A 25474-nucleotide genomic window follows, 5' to 3' on the forward strand; every position below is an offset into this window, starting at 1 on the left:
GAGATAGCTGCGCTCCCGCGTTTATTACATTATTCACATTAGCCAAGACATGGAAACAACCTAAGTGTCTGCTGATGGATGAATGGATAAACAAATGATATATAATGGAATATTATTCAGTCTTAATAAAAAGGCAATCCTGACATTTGTGACAACATGGATGAAACTGAAGGACATTATGCTAAGTGTAAAAAGCTTAACATAGAAAGAAAAATACTGCATGATCCCACTCATATTGGGAATCTAAAGAAGCTGAATTCATAAAGTCATAGAGTAGAATGATGATTACCAGGGGCAGAGAGGTGGGGGAAATGGAGAGATATTGGTCAAGGGTATAAAGTTGCAGTTACGTAGCATGAATAAGTTCCAGAGATCTAATGTACAGCGTGGTGACTATAGTTAATAATACTGTATTGTATACTGGAAATTGGCTAAAAGAGTAGATCTCAGGTGCTCTGAACACAACACACACACACACACACACACACACACAAATGGTAACTATGAGGAGAAATGGATATATTAATTAGCTTAACTGTAGTAATCATTTCAGTATGTATATCAAAACATGTTGTACACCTTAAATATATACAGTTTTTATGTTAAGAAAGAGCCAGTCCTAACAAAATAGTACAGCCAGCTTGGCAGTCACAATGTGATTCTGTTTTGTAACATACAAAATTGTTTCTTTGAAATCTCTCTTTAAAATTGCTCCATTTCCCTGATGCAGCAAAGAGGCAAGAGAAAATAATTGTTTTCCAGTGGACTCATGCCCATGAAAACAAACCCAAGTGTACTGCTGCTAAAAAGAACCCAGTCTGCCACATTTCCTATTTATTTGGCTTTGGAGAATTGGACAGAGCAGAGCTGAGGGAGGTGTGATACACCGCACTGAGTCATCACCTGAAATGGCTTCCTTTTTCACCAGCCCCCTGCAGGCTGGTGGTGAAGGCTGGGCCAACTCTCACAACTTCCCTTTACCACATTTCTTTGCAGAGGAAGACAGTGTGCTCACTTCCTCAATTCTTGCCCACAAAGTTCATTTCTTGTTTAGGTTAGAAAAGAAAACCAAACTAGCCCCTGAATGCACACTCTTTCTTCAGTTCCTGGCATTAAATATGACTTCCTGTGGAAGGACTCTGTTTTATTTACCTGTACAGCTCCTCTCTCAATGAGGACAGCCCCTCACCTTCTTCCCTTAGAGATCTGCTCCTCCCCTACTAAAGGGGTTGGTTCGGGTGGAGCTGCTAATCACAGGTTCCTGACCCCTGACCATAAAGAGGATGACATGGCTTAGGCCTCACCAATCATAGAACCCCACCCCCCAGCTTCTGAGACTGAGTTAGGAGACTGAGAAAAGCTGGGCCAGCCAGCTGAGACTTACACCCAACAAAGCAGGGGGAGGAGAGAGAAGGCTTCTCGTTGCCTTGGCATAGCTGAGCTAAATAATTTAAGCCGGAAACTTCTGATGATGCCATGTCTTCAGTGCCCTATCCTTGCAGGATGAAGCCATTCCAAGTAAGAGAAACTGAGGCTGGAGCAGAGAAAAGTCAAGATGAGTAAATGGAGGGAAAAGGATGGGAGGAAGAGGGAGAAAGACTTCACAAAATTATTCATCTGGACACAGTGATTCTAATGCCAGGTCCACCCTTTTTACAAGATGCAGTAACTCTGCTTTTTTATTTAAGCTAATTTTACTTGGATTTCTCTCCTATAACTAAAGAAGCCTGAATAATAAAACAGATATTGGTATACCTGCAAATGGGACTTGTAAGTAATAAGGTAATAGACCCTATAATGTGGAACTGACTGAGGCAAGGTGGGGAGACCCCGCGAGGATTCCTCTTTCCTGGGGAAGAAGCTGGCAGTCCAGGCCACGTGCTGGTAGGCAGCTGGGCAAATTTTTGCCAGCTGTTATGAGAGGTCTATGTCAAAAGATGTCAGGATGTTGGAATGGGTTGGCCATGCACTACCTAAAAGGGTGCTTCCACTGAAGCAGGGTTCTTTGAAAGCAGAAGGGAACAGCAGGCAGTAAAAGAGAGTGTCTCTCTCCTTGCAGCAAGATTCCAAGAGTGCAGAGAATCTGATGATTTTTTTTCCTTAAAAAATTGCGAAAGCAGAATTCTGTGGCTGGGATACCATGAGGGAGCTGGAGCGAAGAGGAAGCATCTCATCTTGAAGCAGCATTAACTGGAACATATCCCAGAGCACACGTGGACCTTCTTCATCACTCAGAGTTTTAAGCCAGCTCCAGCCAGGAAACCGAGTCCCCAGAAAATGAACCCTCCTCTAGGCCTGTGGGGAAGAGCAGAAATCCCTCCACTATGGGGTCCAGTTTGTCACTCCTCAGAGAAATTCTCTCAAGTGCCCCCCTCCCCCCGCCCAGAGGCAAGACCACTAGGAGGACAGAGGAATTTGCTCCCCTCCCAGGGAAGTGGGGTTTTGCTGTCTCTGTTCAGAAGGATGGGCTATAGGTACTTGGGTGATGACAACTGGAATTTCTTCCCTTTTCCATTTTTAAAAATAGAATTTCGCAAACATGTTTGAAGTGGTTAAAGGTATCATTTAGTCATACATGGCAAGCACATGAGTACAACCAATAGGCATCTCAACTATAACCTGATCAAACTGTTGCTTTTTCAATTATTTAACACATACTTATGGAACACCTGCTAAGTGGCAGATACTCTTGTAGACCCTGGGTGTACAATAATGAAGAAAAGAAACAACCAAAAATGACTTATGACTTAAGGAGTCATTCCTATACCAGGAAGTAGGACTGCCATCCAAGCAACAGGCCCCGCCCAAATCCCAGGAAATCATTCTCTTGCAACTGAGTCCTCTCAGCAAGGCTCCTCCTAAATTCATCCCCAATCTGCCCACTTCTCACCATCTCCTCTGCATTAGCCATAGCCCAGGAGATCATCCCCTCACTGCTAAATCTCTACAACAGCTCATTAGCTGGTCCATTTGCCTCCAGTGTTGCCCCACAGTCTATTCAGCACACAGAAGTCACAGTGGTCTTTCCAAAACAAAAATCAGTTCATACACTTTTTAACCTAACAGACCTGGTGAGAGCAAACATCCATTGATAGATAGTTGTATCTAAATAATACAATGAACGGTATAGCAGCAAGAGGCGAGTATGCTTGTGAGGTTCACTTTTTGTATTCAAAGAGTTAATGCTTGTTTTCCGTTCTCTGACAATGAAAAATGTCATAATGATACATCCAATTATATAACTGGCTGCCTCAAAACCAAAACCAAAAATAGTTCACGTCCCTCTCCTGCTCAAAGCCCTTCAGTAGCTTCTCAGAGCAGCCAGACATAAAATCCACCCCCCTCACCCTGGTCTACAGAGCCTGGGTGATCTGCAGCTGCTCCTCAGCCTCCCGAATCGCCTCTGTCCTCTCCCCATTTACTCTTTTTTTTTTTTTTAAAGATTTTACTGTGGAAGGGGAACAGAGCTAGGGAATCAGGGAAGGGAAACAGACAAGTTGCTATCCTTTTGTTCTTCAGTCTAGTTGTGGAGGACGTCGCTTCCCTGGCCCATGTTGGTATTATCATTGCGCTCTTCCCAGGTGAGGCAGATCAGTCGCCGGTCTCTGGACGGCCGCTCACCGCGGCTCTTGGCAGCTCACACTGGCTGCCAGCCACTCATGGTAGCTTATGGTAGCCCACTGCAGCAGGGGCTGCAGCCTACACCGTTGCCGTCGACTCATGGCAGCCCAGCTCCAGGTCAAGCTGTTGTTCACCATCTTAGCTGTAGAGGGCAGTATCACTGGCCCTCATGTGGGATCTGAACTAGGGCCCTCCTGCTCAGAGCTGGCGTCCCAAGCCAGCTCTTAACCAACGTGCCACTCGGCCAGCCCACTCTCCCCATTTACTCTTGCTTCAGCTCCTACCAGCTCCTTTCTGCACCTTGACACGCTGGAGTTTGCATCTCGAGGCCTTTACATTTGCTGTTCCTCATTCTTGGGACGCTCTTCCGCCAGATCTTGGCAAGCCTGCCTGATTTCCATTGTTCACAGTTCACAGGATGTTCAGTGGGATTCTACCTGATGTCTGGAAATTCCAGCAAAAGCCCAGAAACGAGAACAAAGAGGCTCTAAGCACGCCATCTTCGCAAGAGAGCTGCCCTACCATGGTACCAGGGTCCTCTGCCAGGGGCTTACTAAAAAGTGTCAGAATGTTCTCACCAGCTGTCCCCTACCTCTCCTTCCTGGTCTTCAGGAGGTGACTGGGAAGCAGGGAAAGAGTCAGGGTCAATTGCCTTGTGGGAAGTGCAGTGTTTGTGATGAGAGGTGACTCTCCCCCTAAGTCAAATATTGAAGTCAGCCATAGAGAGGGGGCTCCTGAGGGACAGGGAAATCATTTTCCTAATTTGCATTGGACTTATCTAAATAAGGCAGAAGATCGGCCTTGTTTCAAGATGGGAATAAGGGCAGAAGGGGAGCCACCTATATTCCTCCTGTTGCTCTTGCAAGAATAGAATTTCTAGTTGGGCTAAGTGGACATTACAGAAGGTGATCAAGCTTGGCCCCCACACGCCCTCCAGATGACTCACCAGCATTTGAATGCCTGCCACAGAGAAGGTGTCAGTGGCCACTGTTAGCCAGAGACGCAGTAACAGCCAGCGTAAAAAGGATGACAGCTGCGGCCAGGTGAACCAAGAAACTCTTGTCCAGTTTCCTCACCCTCTGTCCACCCCAAAACGCCGGATGAGCTAGGCTGTGAAGAAGGAAGAAGAAGGGACGGCCCTCTCAGAGCCATTCAACTCCTTTCCCATCTTCATCTTAAACAGTCGGGATCCCAACTCAAGATTGCTATGTGTGAGGATAGGGGAAAGGGAGAAGAGATTTAAACAGAGTTTGAAACTGAAGTCTAAAAGTAGGCCGGATTTTCAGTAACCAGGAAGTCACAGAATTTTCACGTGTCTGTTTGCCCTCAAGGTGCCTTTCTCCCCCTTTCCCGATTCTGTCCCAAATTGTGGGGTGGGGACCTGATCTCTGCAGGTAGTGCTGCCCAAGCTGCTGGGTCAGCTGACTTCCAGCTACCTTTGGAAGGTGAGGAGTTGGAAAGCAGGAGACAGGAACAGATCAAGGCATTTTTCTTCTATCCCCTCTGCCTCCAGTGCAGCTTCTATCTGTGGGCTATTCCTCCCTTATGACTCCAGGCCCAGCACAGTCTAACTTTTGCTGTTTGATCCTAGCCTCTGGGCTCTGATAACACATCCTCTTTCATTTTCCCCTCTTTTGATAATATCTGGAGAGTCTTACTGTGCTTTGTTGAATTTCTGGGTGTATCCATCACTTGTGTAACCAATAGCCTGCATCAAATACCCTCTGTTTCAAATACTTAAAGTGTTTTTTTTTTATCTTTTGGATGAATCTTAACTAATATACTTCCCCACAGGATGATAAGGGTCTATGTTCTAAGAGACTGTGCTATAAATATAGCATAGTCGGGGATAGCATTTGTAAGAAACCAAATGGTTTTATATTTATACCTTAATCAAGACATCTCCATACACTGGTTTCAAACATCTCAACCCAAATGTCATCTTTTCAGAAGGGTATTTCAGCATCCCCCTTCCCTAATCAAACCCAATTACCTTACTTTGTCTTCTTTAAGCTATTTTCAATATCTGAATTCATCTTATCTATTTATTTGTTTGTATGCTTATTATCTGTCTCCCCTTCCACTGGAATATAAGACCCTTGAGGGCAGTTTCTTTGTCTTTTTTTTTTTTTTGGTGTCCCTATATGCTCAATAAATAATTGATGGCCCAGCATCAGGACCTGATGGAATGGAATGTCCATCATCCAGAGACCCTCAGCTTCCAGCAGTTGGATGTGACAACTGGATGTCACTTTGGTTGTCAAATAAGGAGGGGTGAGTACATTTTTATTGTATGTGCGTTAAATGAGTACAACTGATTCCTGGGAAAAATACAAGCAACCCTAGAATATGTGAAGGTAGAATTATTGAAGAATATTTGAGGAAGAAAAGGACTGGACTTCGTGCTAATTCCACACCTAGGAGATCAAACTTGTAATTTAGGTTTTAAAAGAAACATAAACTTATTTTATCATCACAAGTTGGTAAAGTCTGGAACGTATTTTACAATCACATTATCAATAATTATTTAGTCAAATGTTTCCCCAAATTCATTCATTTTCCTACTATCTTAACAATATGCCATTTGAACAATGAGTTACCTAATATTTTTCTTTAAACCAACACACTTTTTAAAACTTGAATACTCGTGTCAAGCTTCATGTTGAACAAAAATAAATGTGAAGTTATAGATTTGGTGTTTTTCTAGTACATATGAAAATAAATACTGGGGGTGCCAAAAAAATGTATACAGGTAGACACTTTGGTCAACGTTGCTCAAGCAGTTGTTCACTGTAATCAAAAGTGTCTGGATGCTGGTGGTAACCACTTTGAGCACCTCTTGTGATTGCAGAAGTCAAGCATGACTTGTATTCATCTTTTGTTATCAGTACATATTGAGTTTTACAATTTTAATAGTTTTTCCTTTCTTAAAGCTTGTATACATTTTTTTGGCACCCCCTGTATATAACTATTAAAAAAAATCACCTCAATCCATGTGTGGTACACATATTACACATTGGGAAATAGTGATTAAACATATCTATAAATTATCTTTTGTTTCTCATGAGATTTGTAGTATATTTCTAGTACAACACCCTCTACTTTATAAGATCTTAATTATCTGTTCACTTTTATTTGGTTATAATTGTTCCACAAAGTTTGTTTCTTAGAAAGGGTACCTGATGTTATAATTTTCAGTGTTGACATTTCAGACGGTGCCTCTCTTTTGTTCTCAGTTTAGCTGGCTATAAAATTTTAATAATTCTTAATCCACAGGATTATTTACACATTGTTCCATTGTCTTCTAATTTTTAATATTGCAGATGAGAACTCCAATGCCAGTCTGAATCTCTTTCTGTATGAAAGTTTATAGGATTTTTACATTATCCTTGAAATTCAGAAATTTTACCAGATATGTCTTTGGGTGAATTTTTTGGCAAAAATTCAGCCCAGGATTCAGTGAACTACTTCAATCCATAGATAAAATTCTTTTGGCTCAGGAAATTTTCTTTCACTATTTGTTAATTGATACTTCACTCCTATCCATTCTTCTTTCTTATTCTGTGACTAGTTATATAAATATTGGAACATTATATCTATCACCCTTTTAAAAAAAAATTTATTGGGGAACAGCCATGGTCATTGGTTACACATTGCTTTCATGCTACAATGGCATGGTTGACTCTTTTAGGGAGGGCGCAGCTCACAGTGGCTCATGCGGGGATCGAACCAGCAACTTTGGTGTTTTCAGCACCACACTCTAACCGAATGAGCTAACTGTTACCCCCCACCCTTTTTCTTTTTTTTTAATCTCATGAATCTTTTTGTGTGTATTCTGAGAGGACCATATTAATTCTTATGAGTTTACCTGATAATTCACTAAATCAGTTTTCAACAGTATCTATATGCTGCCATTCTATTTTATTTTGCGGTTCATACAATCATGTATTTTATTTCCAAGGGCTGTTTCTTGTTCTCCTAGCATTCCATGTCATGTTTCTTTTAACCTCTGACATTTCACTGAAATACAAATTTGAATTTTTGAAAAGTAAGCTCCTGTTTTCTGTAATAATTCTTTTTAATAAAAGCCATTTGCTCTGATTGATCTGCTGGTTCCCCTTTTGAGACTGCTTAATCTCCTGAGATGTCTGAGGAGATTTGCCAGATGAAATATTTGTTGATATTTATAAATGTGAGCGTCTGTATTGAAAAGAATTGATAGCTCTTTTGAGTGCTGTTAGCGATTGCATAGGTCACCATGAGCATTGCCTGAGCAGTTCCCAGTGTCTCTTTGCCTCCAGTCTCTGCTGACATAGTCATGTGGGTAACAGACTGTCTGATCCCATCTCTCCTCCTTTAAAATCTTCCTTGGTGGCCCACCCACCAGTTGCAGGATAAAGTCCAAACACCTTATCCTAGAATTCAAGGCCAGCATGACCTCCCCTCTATCATTTCACCACGATCCCCCACACTCAGTCCTTTCCTGCTGCTGTGTGCTGCAACTCTTTTCTGTTTGTTTTTGTTTTTTTCTTTTTTCTCATTTTGGTCTTCTCATTTCCCTGAGCCCCTGTTGGCTACTGCCAACCTCCTACTATTTTGGGTGGAGGAATTATTTCTTCTGCACACATCTTGGGTGGGGCGGCCAATCACTGTCATAGGCACACATGTGGGATGAATCAGAGTTCTTCCCAAGAATTAATATAATCCCAGAAGGGAGAGGAAGTCTCTTTCCTCTGTGGCCACTCTCTGGGGCAGTGGAGTAACGTAAGCCTGGAGCTGTCTGTGAACAATCCCTGCCACATGAAGGAATCTTGTCCTTGCTTGGAGGGAAGAAGTCATATACAGAGAACAGCAGAAGTAAGACAGACAGAGAGAAAGAAAACACACAAAGTGAGTCTGTTGTATCCTCTGCCCTCCTACTTGGTTTAATGAGTCAACACATTCTTTTTTGCTGTTGTTGTTTATGAATTTGATTTGTGTTTCCCTTACTGACTAATATGCAGCTGTACTGCATTGCTGACAGTTTCCTGAATTCCACACTGTCTCCTATGTGCACTCCCTGCAGGTTCAAGTAGCATAGTGCAAGCCACATGAAGTCCAAAGGGTGCAGGAAATGAGGATGGCTCTTGTGACTTTCTTCAGGCACCACCATGTGGCCACATCCAGGTTGGCAGAGAGGATTGCCCCCGTCTCTCCACAGTCCCTTTGTTCTTCTGGCAGAAGAACAGTTTGGCAGAGAGGATTGTCTCCCCCACCCCCATCTCTCCACAGTCCCTTTGTTCTTCTGTGCCCTTCAAAGTCTGCCTCCTCATGGGGCCTGACCTTGATACGGGTTGATATGGGACAGCCGCTTCTGTCCTCCTGGCTCTGCTTTTGGATAGAAGACCTTGGATGCTGCAGGCTTCAGACCTTGGACTCAGCAAGTACCCAAAGACCTCTCACACTGTGACGATGAACTTGTGGCATATCTTCCTCCCTTATTATGTCTGAGGGCGTTTGTCTGCTTCCCGGCCTGGAGGTACATTCAGGAGTAGGGTGAGGGCTTGGAGACCTTTCAGCTCTTGTGTTTCAATTGTGGGACAAGATCCAGGTGTTAAATATACCAGGTGTTCAGAGGAGAAAGCATGACAAAAGATAGGCAGGTTCAGGGAAATGGGGGATGTCACAGATGAAGCAGAGTCTGCCCTGGCTATTAGCAAAAGGCCAGGCTACATGGACCTAGACTGGTTAAGGCTTTCCCAAGATAGTGCAGGGCATGCACAGTAGCCTGGCAGAGGGGCCTCTGTGGCTCAGCAAGTGACAGGAAAGCTGACGTTCAGTGAAGGGTCCTGAATGCCAGGCCCAGGATTTTAACTGTCATTCTCAGAGTCTGAATGGGGCTTTGGTTGATTCAGGGCCTCTTCTGGGAGGGCCAGTTGGTTATACCGTCCTTCAGTGCACAGAGGACTGAGAAGTCAGGACATGAACCTCAACACCCCTTCCTGGGGCTAGCAAAAGGGGTCTCTCCTTTTGGCTCTCCTTGAACCCCAATCCCACCCTGCCCCTCCGTGACCCACAGTCATGCTGGGCTCTGGCCAAAACGGATGGTGTCTTTACTTCATGACCTCAAGAGCCTTGCACTGCCCCTCTCCCTCAATCCCTGTCCATGCCAGGCACTCCCCAACCCACCCGTCACTCACTGGTCCTCAATGATCCACCTCTGGGGCTTTCCAACCTGTAACTGTCTTCATTCCATGATTCATTAGAGAAATTCTTACCACTTCTCCATTTAGGAAGTCCCTAAGTGGAGGTTCTGGGATGTCTGCCTTTTTTTTTTTTTTGGTCCTCAGTTTCCTTCCTATCTCAAGGACTATTCAAGTGGCTTCACTTTGCTGAGTTTCTGAGCCAGCGCACCTGAATGGAAGGAAATATCCCAGCACGCCACTTGCCCGGTGATCCTGTTTCTCCTGCAGGGTATAGCCGAGAGGCAGGGAGTCACAGACGCTAAGCTGGGTGGGAGGGGATAGGCAACCGTGCACAGTGATTCCTTGAAAAGATCCTGAGCACTGGATCCTGAGTCTCAAACCAGCCCCATCCCTCACCAGCTGTGTGACCTGGAACGAGTGACTTTCTGAGCCTCAACTTTTGTTCTTCATTTGTAAAGTGGAGATAGAAATACCTACCTTGCAAGGTTATGAGCAAAGGTAAATGGGGCTCATAATAAGTCTGATGTTTACTAGCTGGCAGCTGATATTATGCTTATTTTATCCCAACCTTTTTTGAGAGAAAAAGGCAGACTTATCCGAAGTCATGCATTGAGACAGTCATAGTTCATTCTCTTTCCCATACTGGGGTTTTTCTGCTCACTCCATGCAGCCCCAACAGAGTAGGAGACAACATGCAGGCGCAGATGAGCATTCTGTTCTCTGATCATTCCCCGAAATACACAAGTGGCAGTGACACGATTAGCAAACCCACCCTGGGGTCACTTCCACATCAGTGGTGGAGAATAACCGAACTAGGGGAAAAAGTCAAACAGAAGAATGCGCCTGGAAAAGATGTTTTTATGTTCACTTACATGGAAAAAAAATCAAAGTATACAGCATAAAGATATAGGTGTCAGAAAATTCATCCCCATGAACCTGTTTGTTCAATGGCAGTTTATAATTCAAGAGTTGCCAAATGGAAGTCATAAAATTAGGGTGGGGGGGAATGGGGGAGTGGAAGGGCCACCAGGGAAAGGTAGTGATTATGCACTATTTCTTTTCTAGTTTCAGATAATTTGGAGTTTACATTTTTCCAGCAAGTCAGAGCGACATAAACAGATGCCATCCTAAAATATGATTGTAGCAAAAATATAAAACTCCCAAAGCATGATGGCAATAATATTTTAGGGAAAAAAACATTAAAGTCTGATAATTTCAGAAACTACAAGTAGGATCATTTGAGCAGTTCTGTATCTCTGTATGAACAGCAGTTGCAAATGATGGGTGTATATTAAAGAATAAAGCATTTGGTCTGCATATAACTTAGAAAGGGGTAACGTTTCTAAACACTGACTTTGTAAGAAAACATGAAGGACATCTTACACTCAACAACAATGGTTACAAGGAGGAAATTACTTTCTGAAGGATGCAGTGGGCAGAATGCCAAGGCCTTTGTTTTCAACTTGCTCTAAACCATGATGGGACATGTTCACACTGCATGGGGTTTCCTGCAGAATCTAGCACCGATACAGGGATCAGATTTTTATCTTTGATCTGAGTCCTTTATGTCTTCAGTTTTGAGTGTATTGAGGTATGTTTTCTTTGGTTGCTGTTGTGACGAATGTGTCATCAAAAAAAAAAACACCTAATATTTACAACATTTAAACATTTTAGATTTCAGTGTCAACTCTTCACGTCAGAAAAATTGGAAGGCTCTTAAGGATCATGGGAAGGTCATTACTTCCTAGCGTCTGTCATGAAGCTGTTTTCAATACAGAGAACAATTAGCCTACTAGCGCAGCTATATGCTTTCTGGTCCAGAATCTTCCCCGTGCTCAGTGGGGAGGCCAATCCCATGACTGCCTGGTCGGCGGTTCGCCATGCTTCACAGTACTTATCCACAAGACGCACGCCATGGCTGCTGGAGCCGTGCCAAACGACCTTCTGGGGCCTAAAAAGTAATTGTGTCATGTTACTTTTTCTTATTCGTGGCATAGCTCAGTAAACAAATTGGCAGAAGTCTAGTGAGTCAAGTCAAACTCCTGAACCCTCCATGATCTGACCCCAAATGACCTCTCTATCTTCACTGCTCTTTCTAGCTAGCTGAACACATTATATTCCAACCATACTCGGCTCGTACTTGTTTTCAAGTCATACTCTCTGCTTTTGTGAATCTGAAACTTTGCTCATGAAGGTCCTTAGTCTGGAGCAGTCTCTCTTTCATTTTCAGGCTGATTCCCTCTCATCTTTCAAAGTCCATGAAATGCTTCCTCTTACAGGAAGCCCTCTTGATTCCCACCCTCAAGTCATGATGAATATTTCCTCTGTGCTCCTATCATCTTATCTGCTTCTCTATTTTACAATGACCATGTTCTCTCTAGAATCATATCTAGTCTGTGTCACTCTTTCCCTGTAGGCTGTGAGCCCTTGTAAGGGCAGGGGCAGTGTGGGTTTATCATTATTATGCCTTTCAGGCCTGGCATGGAGTAGACACTGAGCAAAGGTTTGCTGAGTTGTTCTATGTATGTAGAACTGGCGTACATAGTTTTCAAAGAATTTGAGTGCAGCTCATAGCATAGGGTTAAAGGATCACCAAGAATAGTATTACTTACCACTTATTAAGTGCCTACAGCATGCTAGACGTTCTCATACTTACCATTTTATTCTTACAACAATGCTATGGTATAGATAGCATCTTGCCCATTTGACAGGTGAGGCAGCTGAGGCTCAGAGAGCGGAAGTGCTTTGCCAAAGGAACCATATTCAGGTACTGAACTCAGGTCTCCTGGTTCCAAGGCCAGGCCTCTCTCCATGGCTTTCAGCTGCCTCCCTGAGGCTTTGTGCTGGCAACAGCCCAGAGGGCAGCTCACAAAAGCATCCCATGATTAGAATGTCTCCTACAGCTGTCTATCATACTATATACTTTGAGGTTTCCACCCCTACTTACCAAGAAGGATCTGTCATCACGTCTCGGCCATCAAAGGAGTAGATTGGAACATGTGTACTGAACTGACCTCCATAGCCGGAAAAAATTGAGTCCCAATTATTGAAAAGTACTTGGCCCTATGGAGACACATTAGGATCATTATACCATCAGCCTGCAAACAGACTAGCTATTTACTCATTCTTTAAGGCCCCGATGTCACCTCACACTGAAGCCACCAATTCCAATTCCAGAGTCTGGGCAGAGTGGGCCCTCAGGAAATGTTTGTGGTTTGATTTTGTAATCCATTCTTGAACCCTTTTGTTTTTTACTGACTTATTTCTTGAGGTAATTTCTCTCATGATATGTGTACAAAGGCTCCTCCCATCAAAAGTACGTTTTAGGCCTTTATTTGATTATCGTTGTTTTTCAATCTCTATATGTATATGTTGCGCTTCAAATCTGTGTCAATCCATGTTATGTGTGACAGGGAGATGAATCTCTTACTCCTTTTTCTGAAGGCGCCCTGTTTCCTTCAGTTATTTGCATTCCAAGAATACAAATAGTTTGAGTAGGTGAATGTGGTAGAACAGAACCTTGGGATAGGAGATGGAAAGTGCTGGGTGTAGAGTCAGGATGGAAGATGCTAGCCTCAAGGTTCCAAATTGGAGTACTAGGGTCCTAGGGACCAGAGGGTCTCCAAGTACCTTTGGGATCCAGGATATGTGTGAGCAGTAAGACAGCTGTCCCTCTGTAGCCTTAAAGAAATTGGCTACTTCCATGGTATAATTATACCATTGAGGGATTCTCTGAGGCCCTGCCTTACCAGCAAATGGGGGCAGAAAAATATCTACCAGCCTTTGGCAGCTTAGATGTGCTGAGGGCCCCAAACCAGGGTGTTGGACAAAGTGGCTCTGCTCTGGGACCAGTGCTCACCAGGTGTTCTCTGGTGACACGCAGTTGATGCCTTACACAAGGCATCTTTCAGCAGAACCAAGAGCCCCAGACCTATGTGGGGGTCAAGGAAACTAAATCTAGTTTATAGTGACTTTGAGCAAACTCCTTTCTCCTTCTGAGTCTCAATGTCCTCATCTGACAAACTGGAAAAAGAATAACTCCCATTTTTATTGGAAGTGTCTATTAAGATAATAGGGATAAAGCACTTTGTAAACATTAAAAAAGCTATGTAAGTGAAAGAGGTTATTATTCCTTCAGTCGTTTTGTGAGTCATACCATCCAAGCAGGCAGGGCTACTGTAAATATTAGGAAACTGAGGAACATAGAAGGAAAGTGTTCCATCCAGTCACACAGCCAATCGAGGACAGGCTGGGCCTTGAACCAGCACCCTTCTGATGACGTCAGGAATTGGCAACCGCCTCCAGTCCCTGCGGAGACCAGCGTAGCCAGGAGGCAATGAGAACAATATTTTTACCTTGAGATTCACTATGGGAAGGCTATATCTCTCTGCTTTCCTCACAACTGTGGAGAGATCTTGCAAATGGGAAGATAAGAATGCCCGATAGGTGGACAACAGTCCTGCAGCTCTGGCCTGCTGGAAGCACTGAAAATCAGCTCGAATGTCTCCAGGAAATGGCGTGTTCAGAGCGATCAAGTGCAGCTGAAAAAAAGTAAGAGAAAAGTCTGCAGATAACGACAAGGCCCAAGCCCTATAAGCATCTCATGTTCCTAATGCGATGCCAGACGTCTTGGAATGGAAGGCATGCCAGAGGTCGTCTTACTCGACTTTGACCTGCCCTTGGAGTTCCAGTCCCAGCTTGACTATCTCCAGTGAAAGAGAGCTCAGGTTCTCCCAAAGCACCCTATGTCAGCTCTCTGAACAGCTCTAAATGGTGGAAAATTCTTCCATATGTGAGAAAAACAAAACAGAATAACGCACTTCAGAGAATCCAGCCTGCCCACCAGTTGTGGGAGACTTCTGGGTCTAGTTCCTTTTCTAGGAGGGATTTAAGCTGGCTTTGGTCCTGGATCCCAGAGCTATACTAAGCTATCTGCCTCCTGACCTTTCCTCTACCTCCCGAGTAGGCCTAGGGCTGACTCTAAGGGGCCAAAAGGGAAAAGGCATTGAAAGGTGGTCATGACACTTATTACTAAGACTGCAGGGAGAGACCCTTTTGGAAATATGGGGCCATACAGTAATTCTAGCCTCACATCCCTGCCACCTTGGTCAGCAGCCCAAATAAAAGCCATTCCATAGTCTGTTTTCTCCCACACTTTTGCTCCCCAAAATCCAGCCTTCTCTCCCAGCCCTTTGTGCTGTACCCTCTGGAATACATCCACAATCAAGGAATAGTCACCTCCCTCCGTGATCTCATCTCAGGAGCAACATTTATCTCACCAGCATAGGGCTGGGGAGGGCTGGTGCAGGACCTGGGCTCAACTGTCCAGAAAATAAAAATATTTTAAAGTATCTGAAACCAGTGGACATGAAATGAGCTCCATGTGGTGAGGCAGGAGGTGTTCGGTGCTTGTCTCCTCATTTCTGTGTTGCCACTCAGGTCTCACTGTCCCCAGCACCAAGTGTCAGCATGCTGACATTCTTCTACTTATCAAGTGTGCAGCCAGTTGTCCATAGCTGGCCATGAACTACGATGCCCAGACTGACCCATGCAGTCCTGGCACTTCTTTGGATATTTCTCTCCATTTCACCACCCTGCTCCTTCTCCATTTCAGAGAGGACAGGCTCCAAGCCTGCTACTTCCCCAATTTCTTTCTTTGTATTCATCCCTGCTTCTGCCTTTATCACCATGCTAGACAGCGGTCCAGCACCCCCACCCCAGCCCCACTCCACACTGGCATGAGGCCTCCCCTGCAGCCCTCCCAGTAGTAGCATTTTATGCTCCTACATTCCCAGCCCTTAGGATAGGGAGGGGGCTTCAGCACCCTGCTTACTCACCATGAATACTTCCAGGTCACCAGACTCCTAGCCCCACATCCAGACTCTGCTGCCTAATGCCCATGCTACCTGGTTACTGGTCTCACCCTCATCTTTCTCCCTCTTGTGTATCTGGGGACTACAACACCCACGGGAAGAGGCCCTACGGTCTCATCATCCAATGTAGGCCGTATGTTCCTACACCAAAAGGCAGTCACAGAGGATGGCTCCCCTAGGTTAGGGGACGCCTAGGACAGGCGTAGGTGTAGTGGTGAGTGCAGGGCTTCCCACCATGTTCCTAATCCCACCCATCTCCATCTCTCCTTCTTTAAAGAGATACACAGAGAAATGCCTAGAATGATGGCTATTTGTGAATGGTGGATTGGGAGCTTTTGTGTCCTCATGTTGTATTCCTCTAATTGCTAGAACATTTTTATAATGAATATCTATCTTTTTTTTTTTGATTTTGTTGTGATAAGGGTAACTGATACTCTTTTAAAAATAATTTATTAAAATATAGCTAACATACAATATTATATTAGTTTCAGGTGTACACCATAGTTATTCAACATTTATATACCTAAAAAAGTGATCACCATGATAAGCCCAGCAATCACCTGACACCATACTATGCTATCACAATATTATTGACTATATTCCCCATGCTGCATGTTATATCCCCATGATTTACTTGTTTTATACCTGGAAATTTGAACCTCTTATTCCCCTTTACCTTTTTCCTCCTTTTTAAATTTTTCAATTACAGTTGACATTCAATATTATTTTATATTAATTTCAGGTGTACAGCACAGTGGTTAGACATTTATATAATTTAAGAAGTGATCCCCCTGACTAGTCTAGTACCCACCTGGCACTATGCATGTTTATTGCCATATCATTGACTATATTGCCTATGCTTTCTTTATATCCCCAAGCCTATTTTGTAACTACCAATTTGTACTTCTTAACGCCATCACCTTTTTCACCCTGTCCCCCAAACCCCTCTCATCTATCACCCCCCAATAAATCTAGGACCCATCTGACACTACACATATTTATTACAATATTATTGCCTACATTCTTTATGCTATGCCCTATATCCCCATGACTACTGTGTAATAACCAATTAGTACTTCTTAATCCCTTCCCCTTTTTCACCTATTCCAAACCCCCCCTCCCATCTGGCAACCATCAAAATGTTCTCTGAATCTATGAGTTTGTTTCTGTTTTATTTCTTTGTTTATTTTGTTCTTTAGCTTCCACATATAAGCAAAATCACATTGCATCTGTCTTTCTCTGACACTCCACTCAGCAGAATACTCTCCAGGTCCATCCATGCTGCCATAGGTGGCAAGAGCCTGTTCTCTTCCATGGCCGAGCAATATTCCATTGTATATATGTACCATATACTCTTTATCCATTCATCCATCGACACACACCCAGGCTGCCTCCATATTTTGGCCATTGAAAACAAAGTTGCAACAAACATATGTATGCATGCATCCACTTAAAGTGGCATTTTGGGTTTCTTCAGATAAATACCCAAAAGTGAGATTACTGGGTCCTTCTTTGTCTCCTGTTATGTTATAGCCTTTGTTTTAAAGTCTTTTTTGTCTGGTATAAGTATTGCTACCACAACCTTTTTTAGTTTGCTTGTTTCCATTTCATGAAATATTTTTTCCTCATCTCTTTACTTTCAGTCTGTGTGAGTCTTTTGATCTGAAGTGAGTCTCTTTTTTTTTTTTTTTTTTTTAGCTGAGCCATCCTGCCACCTGTTGGCAGCTTAGTGGCTGCTCAGCTCGGGCTGACTCGAACCGCTGTTGCTCAGAGCTCAAACTCTTGAGCGAGCTTCTTAACCAACTGAGCCACTTGGCCGGCCCTTGAAGTGAGTCTCTTGTAGGCAGCATATGTAAGGGTCTTGTTTTCTTATTCATTCAGCCACCCTATCTTTTGATTGGAGCATTTCATACATTTACATTTAAAGTAAGTGTTGATACATATGTAGTTATTGCCATTTTATTACTCATATTTTTTATGTTTTTATTTTTTATTTTGTCTTAAAGAAGTCCCTCTAACATTCCTTGGAATACTGGTTTGGTGGTGAGGAACTTCTTTAGCTTTTTCTTGTCTGGGAAGCTCTTTATCTGTCTTTTTTTAAAAATTATTTTTTATTGTGAAATACACATTTTTTAGAATTAGTTTCATCTGTACAACACAGTGTAATAGTTATGCTTTTTACCCCTCGAGGTGACAACCCCAATCTGCAGCCCCACTTCCCCCCAATATCATAAATATCTATTACAATTCCCTTGACTCCACTCCCACACTATACTCCACGTCCCATGACTATATGTGTGTGTATATATATATGTATATATATATATATATATATATATATATATATATATANTATATATATATATACATATATATATATATTCACTTATAGTTGACATACAATATTATCCAACATCAGCTTCAGGTGTACAGTGGAGTGATCAAGCCTCTACACCATCCATGATGCGGTCTCCCTAGCAAGACTTTATCTGTCTTTTGATTCTAAATGGTAGCCTTGTTGGGTAGAGTAACCTTGGTTGTAGGCCCTTGCTTTTCATCACATTGAATATTTTATACCAATCCCTTCTGGCTCGCAAAGTTTCCATTGAGAAATCAGCTGACAATTTTATGAGGTCTCCCTTGTAAGTTGCCTTTCTCTTGCCGCTTTTAGATTCTCTCTTTGTCTTTAACCTTTGTCATTTTAATTATGATGTATCTTGGTGTGGGCCTGTTTGGGTCCATCTTGTTCGGGACTCTGCACTTCCTGGGCTTCTGTGTTATTTCCTTTGCAGGGTTAGGAACGTTTTCCATCATTATTTCTTCAAATAGGGTCTCAATTCCTCGCTCTCTCTCTTCTTCTGGTACTCTTATGATGTACACTTGATCTTGTCCCAGAGGCCCCTTAAACTTTCCTCATTTTTTGGATATTTTTTTTTCTTTTTGCTGTTCTGATTGGGTGTTTTCTGCTACTTTATCTTCTAAATCATTGATTTCATCTGTCTTTGCTTCATCTAATCTACTATTGATTCCTTCTAATGTATTCTTCATTTCAGTTATTGTAGTCTTAATTTCTGACTGATTCTTTTTTTATGTTTTCTACCTCCATTTTTATGTTTCCTATTTCTTTGTTGAAGTTCTCCCTGAAATCATTGAACATCCTTATAATCAGTGTTTGGAACTCTGCATCTGGTAGATTGCTTGGCTCCATTTTGTTTAGTTCTTTTTCTGAAGTTCTGTTCTGTTCTTTTATTTGGGAAATGTTTCTTTGTCTCTGCATTTTGGCTGCCTCCCTGTGTTTGTTTCTATGTAGGGCTGTTATGCCTCCTGGTCTTAGTAGAGTGGCCTTATGTAGTAGGTGTCTTGTGGACCCAATGGTGCAGTCTCCCTGGTCACAAGAGCCAGGTGCTCCAGGTGTGTCCCTTGTGTGGGTTGTGTGTGCCCTCCTGTTGTAGTTGAGATGTGATTGCTGTTTGCACTTCAATGGGAGGGTTTCACCCTGAGGGTGATTTGTTGTGAGGATTGGCTGTGACTACAGTGGAGAAGCTTCTGGGCAGGGGCTGACTCTACAGAACAAGGTTAGCTTTAGCAGGACTCTTGTGCCTGCCTAGTCTGCCCTTTGGGTGTGTTGTCCTTGGAGGTGGCTGGGTGACGCTTTGGCCCAGTCCAAAGCTGGCCACTGGGCCTGCCAGCTCTAGGGCCTCCTGGGAGGGGACCTGCTGCAGGTCAAGTTCAGCCTTAGTCTGTGCCCTGCTGGGGGCCACCTGGCATGAGCCACAAAGCAATCCAGAGATGGCTGTGACCCGCACTGTGCTTGGAGGTGCCTTATGAGGCCAAGCTATGAATCAAGACTGGCTGTCACTAGTGCCAGGCTTAGGGCTGCTCAGCCAGTGGTACAGAACATACCAAAGCCAAATGCTGCTTGTTTGGGTTTTGTGAACCTTTGAGAGATTTTAGGAAAGTCTGCAGCATGAGCCAAGACAGGCCACTTATAGGGAAAAGCCACTGGAAGCAGCTTGGGTGTGCCCAAAAGTTGGGTGGGGCATGGTCTCAGGGAATCACTAGGGTGGGGCAGACAACAGGTGATGGCCAGTTTGATGGAGACTCAGATATGGTGTCTGCCTACATCTGCACTTAGGGAGGTGGGAAGGTTCAACGAAGAAACAATGGCTCCCATCAGCACCTCTATCCGGGTGAAAGCTGCCCCTCCAGCCCTCACCCTAAAGACAGAAAACTCTGTTCCTCCCCTTATGACCCTGGTGCCTTATGAGCTGCTTCCTCAACCCTGGAGCTCAGAGTGAGTGAGTCTGTAAGCAAGTAAGTCCATGTGTGGGCCCCATAAGAGGAGCACCTGGGAGTGCAGCCAGGTGTACTCAGCTACAATCTCTTCTGGTTTTCACAGATAGACATTATGGGGACTTCTCGCCTCTACACTGAAACCCTGGGCTGGGGAGGGGTTGGGACCCCTTGCTTCTCAGGGGGACACCTGCAGCCAAAATATCCCTCCCAATTTTTAATGATCACACACAGGTGTGGGACCAGCCCATTCTGTGTCTCTGACCCTCCTACCAGTCTCGAGGTGGCCTCTTTTCTGTATGTCCATAGTTGTAGGGCTTCAGTTCAGCTAGACTTCAGGCAATTCTCAATAATGGCTGTTCTGTGGTTTAGTTGTAATTGATGTGGTACTGAGAGGAGGTGAGCATAGCATTTACCTACTCTGCCATCTTGACCAGAAATCTCCCAAATATCTATCATTTTTTTATGAAGACAATAATGTTACAACAATCAAAATGTTAAAATGGTGATTTTGTGGATAGTTGTAGTTTTGGTAAAATTACACGTGATTTTCTGTTTTCTTTACCAATCTTTTTATTGATTGTCCAAACTTTCTACAATGAAAATGTATTACTTTAGAATTTATAAAATAGTATTTTAAAAATCCTTTAGCTATTGCTTAAACTTCTCCCCTTTATAGCTAAGCTTTTTGAAGAGTTCCCTACACTTACTTCTCTTTTCTCATCTCACCTACCATTTACTCCTTGACCAACCAGCATCTTGTTGGTGTCTCTCCATGCAATAGGAATGCTTTTCTCTGATTTCTAAATTTGAAGGACACCTTTTAGTTCTTTTGCTGGACCTCTTGGCAGCATTTGACACTGTTGGCTTCTACTTTGCTTGGCATTCTTTCTTCCTCTCTGGCTATGGCTTCTCAGTTTCTTTGTCATACTTATTCCCTCAGTGCCTTTTTGGTTTTGCTCCTTATACTTCAATCTCTTCTCACTGTAGAGATTCTCTTTCGGGAATCCTACCACCCCTGTCATCATTACCATGGCTCAGCTGAAGACTCTAAGTCTGTATTTCCAAACCAGACCCACTGCAAGGTTTCAGACTTCCATATCCTATTCCCTCCTGGTAGCGGACACTCAGGTATCCTACATGTACCTCAGAATCACTATGCCCATATGAGATCCCACATGGTGAATGGCAGCACTATAGGAAACATGCTTCTGGTGTTTGCCATGACCATGCCTTGTTCTTTGAAACTGCCCCCACAATACTTGCTAAAAAAGAGTGGCCTTAGGCCATGCAACCTCATTCTCTTGGCTACTTTTGCTTTGTTTGGTAGTGGGTGATTGACCCAAGATGACCCATATACTCATATACTCTCTCTCTCATGACCCAAGATGACCCACATACTCGTATACTCTCTCTCTCTCAAGACTCTGAATTGGGTCAGGTAGTCCTGGGCTCTGTAGCTATAAGATTACACAGAGCTGGGGCCAGGATCAGTGCCACAGCAACCCAAAGCTGTGTGCTAGCTTTGTAGATATAACCTACGTCTGTGTGTTGGGGGTGGGGTTGAGGGGAGTGGGGGCAGGAAGAAAGACCCTTGCAGAAGCTGGTCTGTAGAGATAGTGGAGCAGACTAACAGCAGGGACAAAAATTATACTTCCTGTAATTGAGTTCCATGAGGTCCCTGAAAAAGATCTTCACTTAGCTAGTGAAGAAAGAGAGTGAGAGTTTCTAATCCCAGCAACAAAACGATCCCTGGAAAGGAAACTATCACCACTCAGTTACCCAAGCAGAAAACTGGGCACCATTCCTGATCTCCCTCATCTTTACCACCCCATATCCAATCAATGACCAAATGTGTCATTGATTATCCTTTGTCACTTTTGCCTCCTTAATTTCTCTCCAATCTATTTTTTACATGTTTGTTGTGATCCTAGTTCATACAGTATGGTAACCACTTAACTTGTCTTTGGGCCCCTGGTCCTGTCTCCTCCAATCCATTTGTGCACTGTACCCAAGGTAATTTCTGAAATGCAAATCTTATATACCCTTTTCTTGCATAAGATCCTTCATTGCTCCCCATAGTTCACTAGAAAAGGTCAAAGTCCTTAGCTTGACTTGAAGGTCCTTGATGAGTAACCCTTACCTTCTGCAGACTAACTTCCTCTGCAGACTAACTTCTCTCTTCTGCCTTGAACTCTATTCCTTCAGCCAGACTGAAATACTTGGAATTACAGAAATGTATAGCAACTTCCCTTTACCTCCCTCTGTTCCACTGTCACCCTGCCTGGAATTCCCACCCTCTTCTTCCCATCTGGCTCTCTCCTGCTCTCAACTGTTCTTTAGGTCTTAGTTTAGAGGTCACCTCCACTAAAGAAGGCAGATGTCTTTGACCTTCCTCGCACCCCCAGTTCCCTGTATTTGCCTCACCCAAACGACTTACCACACTGTATTGTAATTACTTATTTTTTGTTTGCCCCTCTCAGTAGTCTATATATATCTTGAGGGTAGAAACTGTGTGCCTAGCACATAGTCGACACACATTCAACATATGCACAGGTAATGCATGAATTTTACTTACTGCGGGCCTCTCATAATTGACAATTGAAATAGATGCCAGTGGAGACTGAAGCGAATGTGGCTGTTATAGTAAAAAAAGAAAAAAAACAGTTCTGAATATTTTCATTTCATTCATTCTGTTCTTCAGAGTACATTGAGGAGCAAGTGCAATGTATGTTTCTGGAGAAGATAATTTAGTTTGTTATTGTCTTTGGGCCACTCTTTTTTTTTTAGCTGAGCCATCCTGCCATCTGTTGGCAGCTCAGCGGCAGCTCAGCTTGGGCCGGGAATCAAACCGCTGTTGCTCAGAGCACAAATTCTTGAGCAAGCTCTTAACCAACTGAGCCACTTGGCCGGCCCCTTTGGGCCACTTTTAACTAGAGAGCGTTTCATGCAAGAATGAAAAAAAGGACCCTTAGAAAAGGAGGTGGTATTCTCAAGTCTTTAAGAAAGAACAATGAACCAAGGAAGTAGATTTTTATAGCCAACTCATTCACTTATAGTGAAAGTCACCTTTTCAGGACGTCAGTTTCCTCATCTGCAAAATAGGGATGATAGTACCTGCCTTAGAGGGTTGTTGTCGGGTTAAAAAGTGGACAATGTAAGTTGTTGATATTCTTATCAAGCAAAGAAGTCTCAGAGTGTCAAATATTAAAGGGGCTTCTACATTTCTTACACCAATCATGATTTCACAGATGAGTAAACTGAGGCCAAGAGAAGGCAAGCCGCTTGCCCAAGAGGATTCAGCTATGACATGGGAACAGATCTCTAGCCTTTGGGTCCAGTTCTCTCTCTATTGTATTGTGAGGACGTTCTATTGGCACTTGGTCATTTCTGGGTTTCCACCAGATACTGAACCATGCAGAGCTGGCTGTCCAGAGTTTGGAGAGCTTGGTGCTGGATACCAAAGGGGACTCAGTAAATACTGATGAAGGAAGGAGAACAACGTAGCCAGAGAAACTACTCACGTTGCTGGATAGCGCAGGGGGTGGAGGGCTGTCGGCAGGAATGGGGATCAGTGCTCCCAGCTTTAAGGAAAAACAGTACATTGCAAATGAAACATCAACTAGAAACTGCTGGCCTACTTTCAAAACAGAAAAATGGCACTTACAGGAGTACATTATTATGTTTAGAAGGTATTTGGAGGCAGTTTATTTAACAAAGTTTAAGACTTACCTGTAATTTTTTCCAACCATCTCTGACACGAATAAAAAACTCTGTGCTGTCTCTCAGGTAGATGAACGTCCCTTCAATCACCAAATGCGCTTTCTGCAGCATGTCATCCATGTTGCTAAAAGCTGTAACCTGTCAGATATTGAAAATTCCAAACACTGCAGTTACCATGAGAGTGATTGCACATTTAAAAACTGACCTCTTTGTAAAGTCCACTCTGAGCCATCCCCCCATAGTCAATGAAAAGGCTTATTGTGCCAGACAGAGATATATAACTTCATCAATAACCAAAGGACATTCTTTTTCATCAAACAAAAACATGATTTACTTTGGAACACAACTCTAAATTATAATAGATAAATTGAAACAGGATGATAATATTCTGTGAATATAAAGACATTGAAAAACTGAAATCAGAGTTGTCTTTGTTTTAGGTGCTGGCATGAGCAAAATCCCCGGTAGATTTTGCTGCTTCCATGTTTGTGAGTTGCTCAGTGGCACCAACATTGCTAAATGTGTTATCTCATTCTGCTCCTTAAAGAGTTTCAATTTTGTTCTCATTTGGAATAAGAAATGCATGCAAGTCAACAATTCTACGTAGGTCTTGAATCCTTTCTGGCTGGCTGGGTAGTTATAATATTAAATACACGACAGCAAATGAGTGTCTGTAATTTCTCTGTCTAGAAAGCTGCCAAAGGTTAGACAGCCATGATGACCTACCTGGGGAGTAGACATACGAGCTGCAGGAATCTATCAAAAAGCACAAAGTCTCAAAGAAACATCAACCAAGAGAGCTTTTCCTTTTCATTTCAACTGAGAAAGATTACGAAAAATTAATTTTCACCTAGCCTTGAGGATAATGACTGCATGCTTCAGAATGGCTTAGAAACTCCCCAAAGGCACCAAATATCAAAATTCTATCATCTGCTGGACTGTTCTTTCATTTGGCAGCCAAATTTTCCAACTAAAAACCAGCAAAGATCACAGAACATCCCTAAGACTCCTGACATCCTTGTGAGGTATTTGTCCTGTTGTCGGTGCATCATAATAATCTCTGGGGGTCTACCCCACTTCAGTGACCTGCAGGGTAACAAGTGTACAAGAGACATCCTTTGGCAGAATAGAGAAAGCTGAATTGCCGGCACAGGGCCTGCTGTGATACTGTTTACACTCTCGTACTTATGTTTTTTGATGTAATATGATTGGTTCTGGTTACACTTTAGTCAACAAAGGATTCAAAGGGTGGAACTTAAATCATAAATGATTTTGTATTCTGTATCTTTTTACTTAATAAGTCATCCGAAGAAAAAATAAATACTCTCTGTTTGTGGAATTGCACCAATGCTATTGTCACAGAGGCCCAATTCCAACGTAAAAGGTGTGCCAGCCCCTAACACTGCAGCTGAAGTGCTAAGTAAACCCATCTAAAGCAGAAGGATGAATACGCATTGATAACTATACTAACCAGATTTCGGGATCCCGGAAGCCCCGGCTGTCCTGGAGGACCGGGCGGGCCTGGAAGGGCTACAGCTAAGACAAAACAAAAAGAGAAGTTACAAAAAAGCAGACTCTGAAAAACGCCTCCGGTGTCAGCTGGTCACTGAGGGGAGAGAGCACAACGCCACTCACAGTGCTGCAAAGCACGGCCACTTGTACCTGGATCTTGGGCACTCTGATCCCAGCATAGGACTCGGCCCCATGGACTGGCTCTGGGAAGAGCTGGGCTTCTTGATTACAGCCCTGGCCTAGGACTTCTCAGTTGTTTTTTTTTTT

The 25474-nt window shown here is 43.3% G+C and overlaps 1 protein-coding gene across 3 annotated transcripts in view; it reads right to left on the minus strand.

The window, feature by feature from the left end:
• Positions 1–10648: 10648 nt before the first annotated feature.
• COL15A1 (collagen type XV alpha 1 chain) overlaps positions 10649–25474 on the minus strand; it is a 102424-nt gene continuing 87598 nt past the window's right edge. For all 3 annotated transcript variants that reach the window (XM_019649467.1, XM_019649469.1, XM_019649468.1), the window contains 7 exons: positions 25167–25231; positions 23705–23833; positions 23497–23556; positions 22551–22610; positions 14162–14347; positions 12754–12869; positions 10649–11757 (listed from right to left, as the gene is read on the minus strand). In XM_019649467.1, the coding sequence (XP_019505012.1) occupies positions 11544–11757; positions 12754–12869; positions 14162–14347; positions 22551–22610; positions 23497–23556; positions 23705–23833; positions 25167–25231 (830 nt within the window). In that variant the 3' untranslated portion in view covers positions 10649–11543. The remainder of the gene's footprint in view (positions 11758–12753; positions 12870–14161; positions 14348–22550; positions 22611–23496; positions 23557–23704; positions 23834–25166; positions 25232–25474) is intronic.

Source organism: Hipposideros armiger, unplaced genomic scaffold (assembly GCF_001890085.2).
Source record: "Hipposideros armiger isolate ML-2016 unplaced genomic scaffold, ASM189008v1 scaffold_133, whole genome shotgun sequence".
In the NCBI taxonomy this organism is placed as follows: Eukaryota; Metazoa; Chordata; class Mammalia; order Chiroptera; family Hipposideridae; genus Hipposideros; species Hipposideros armiger.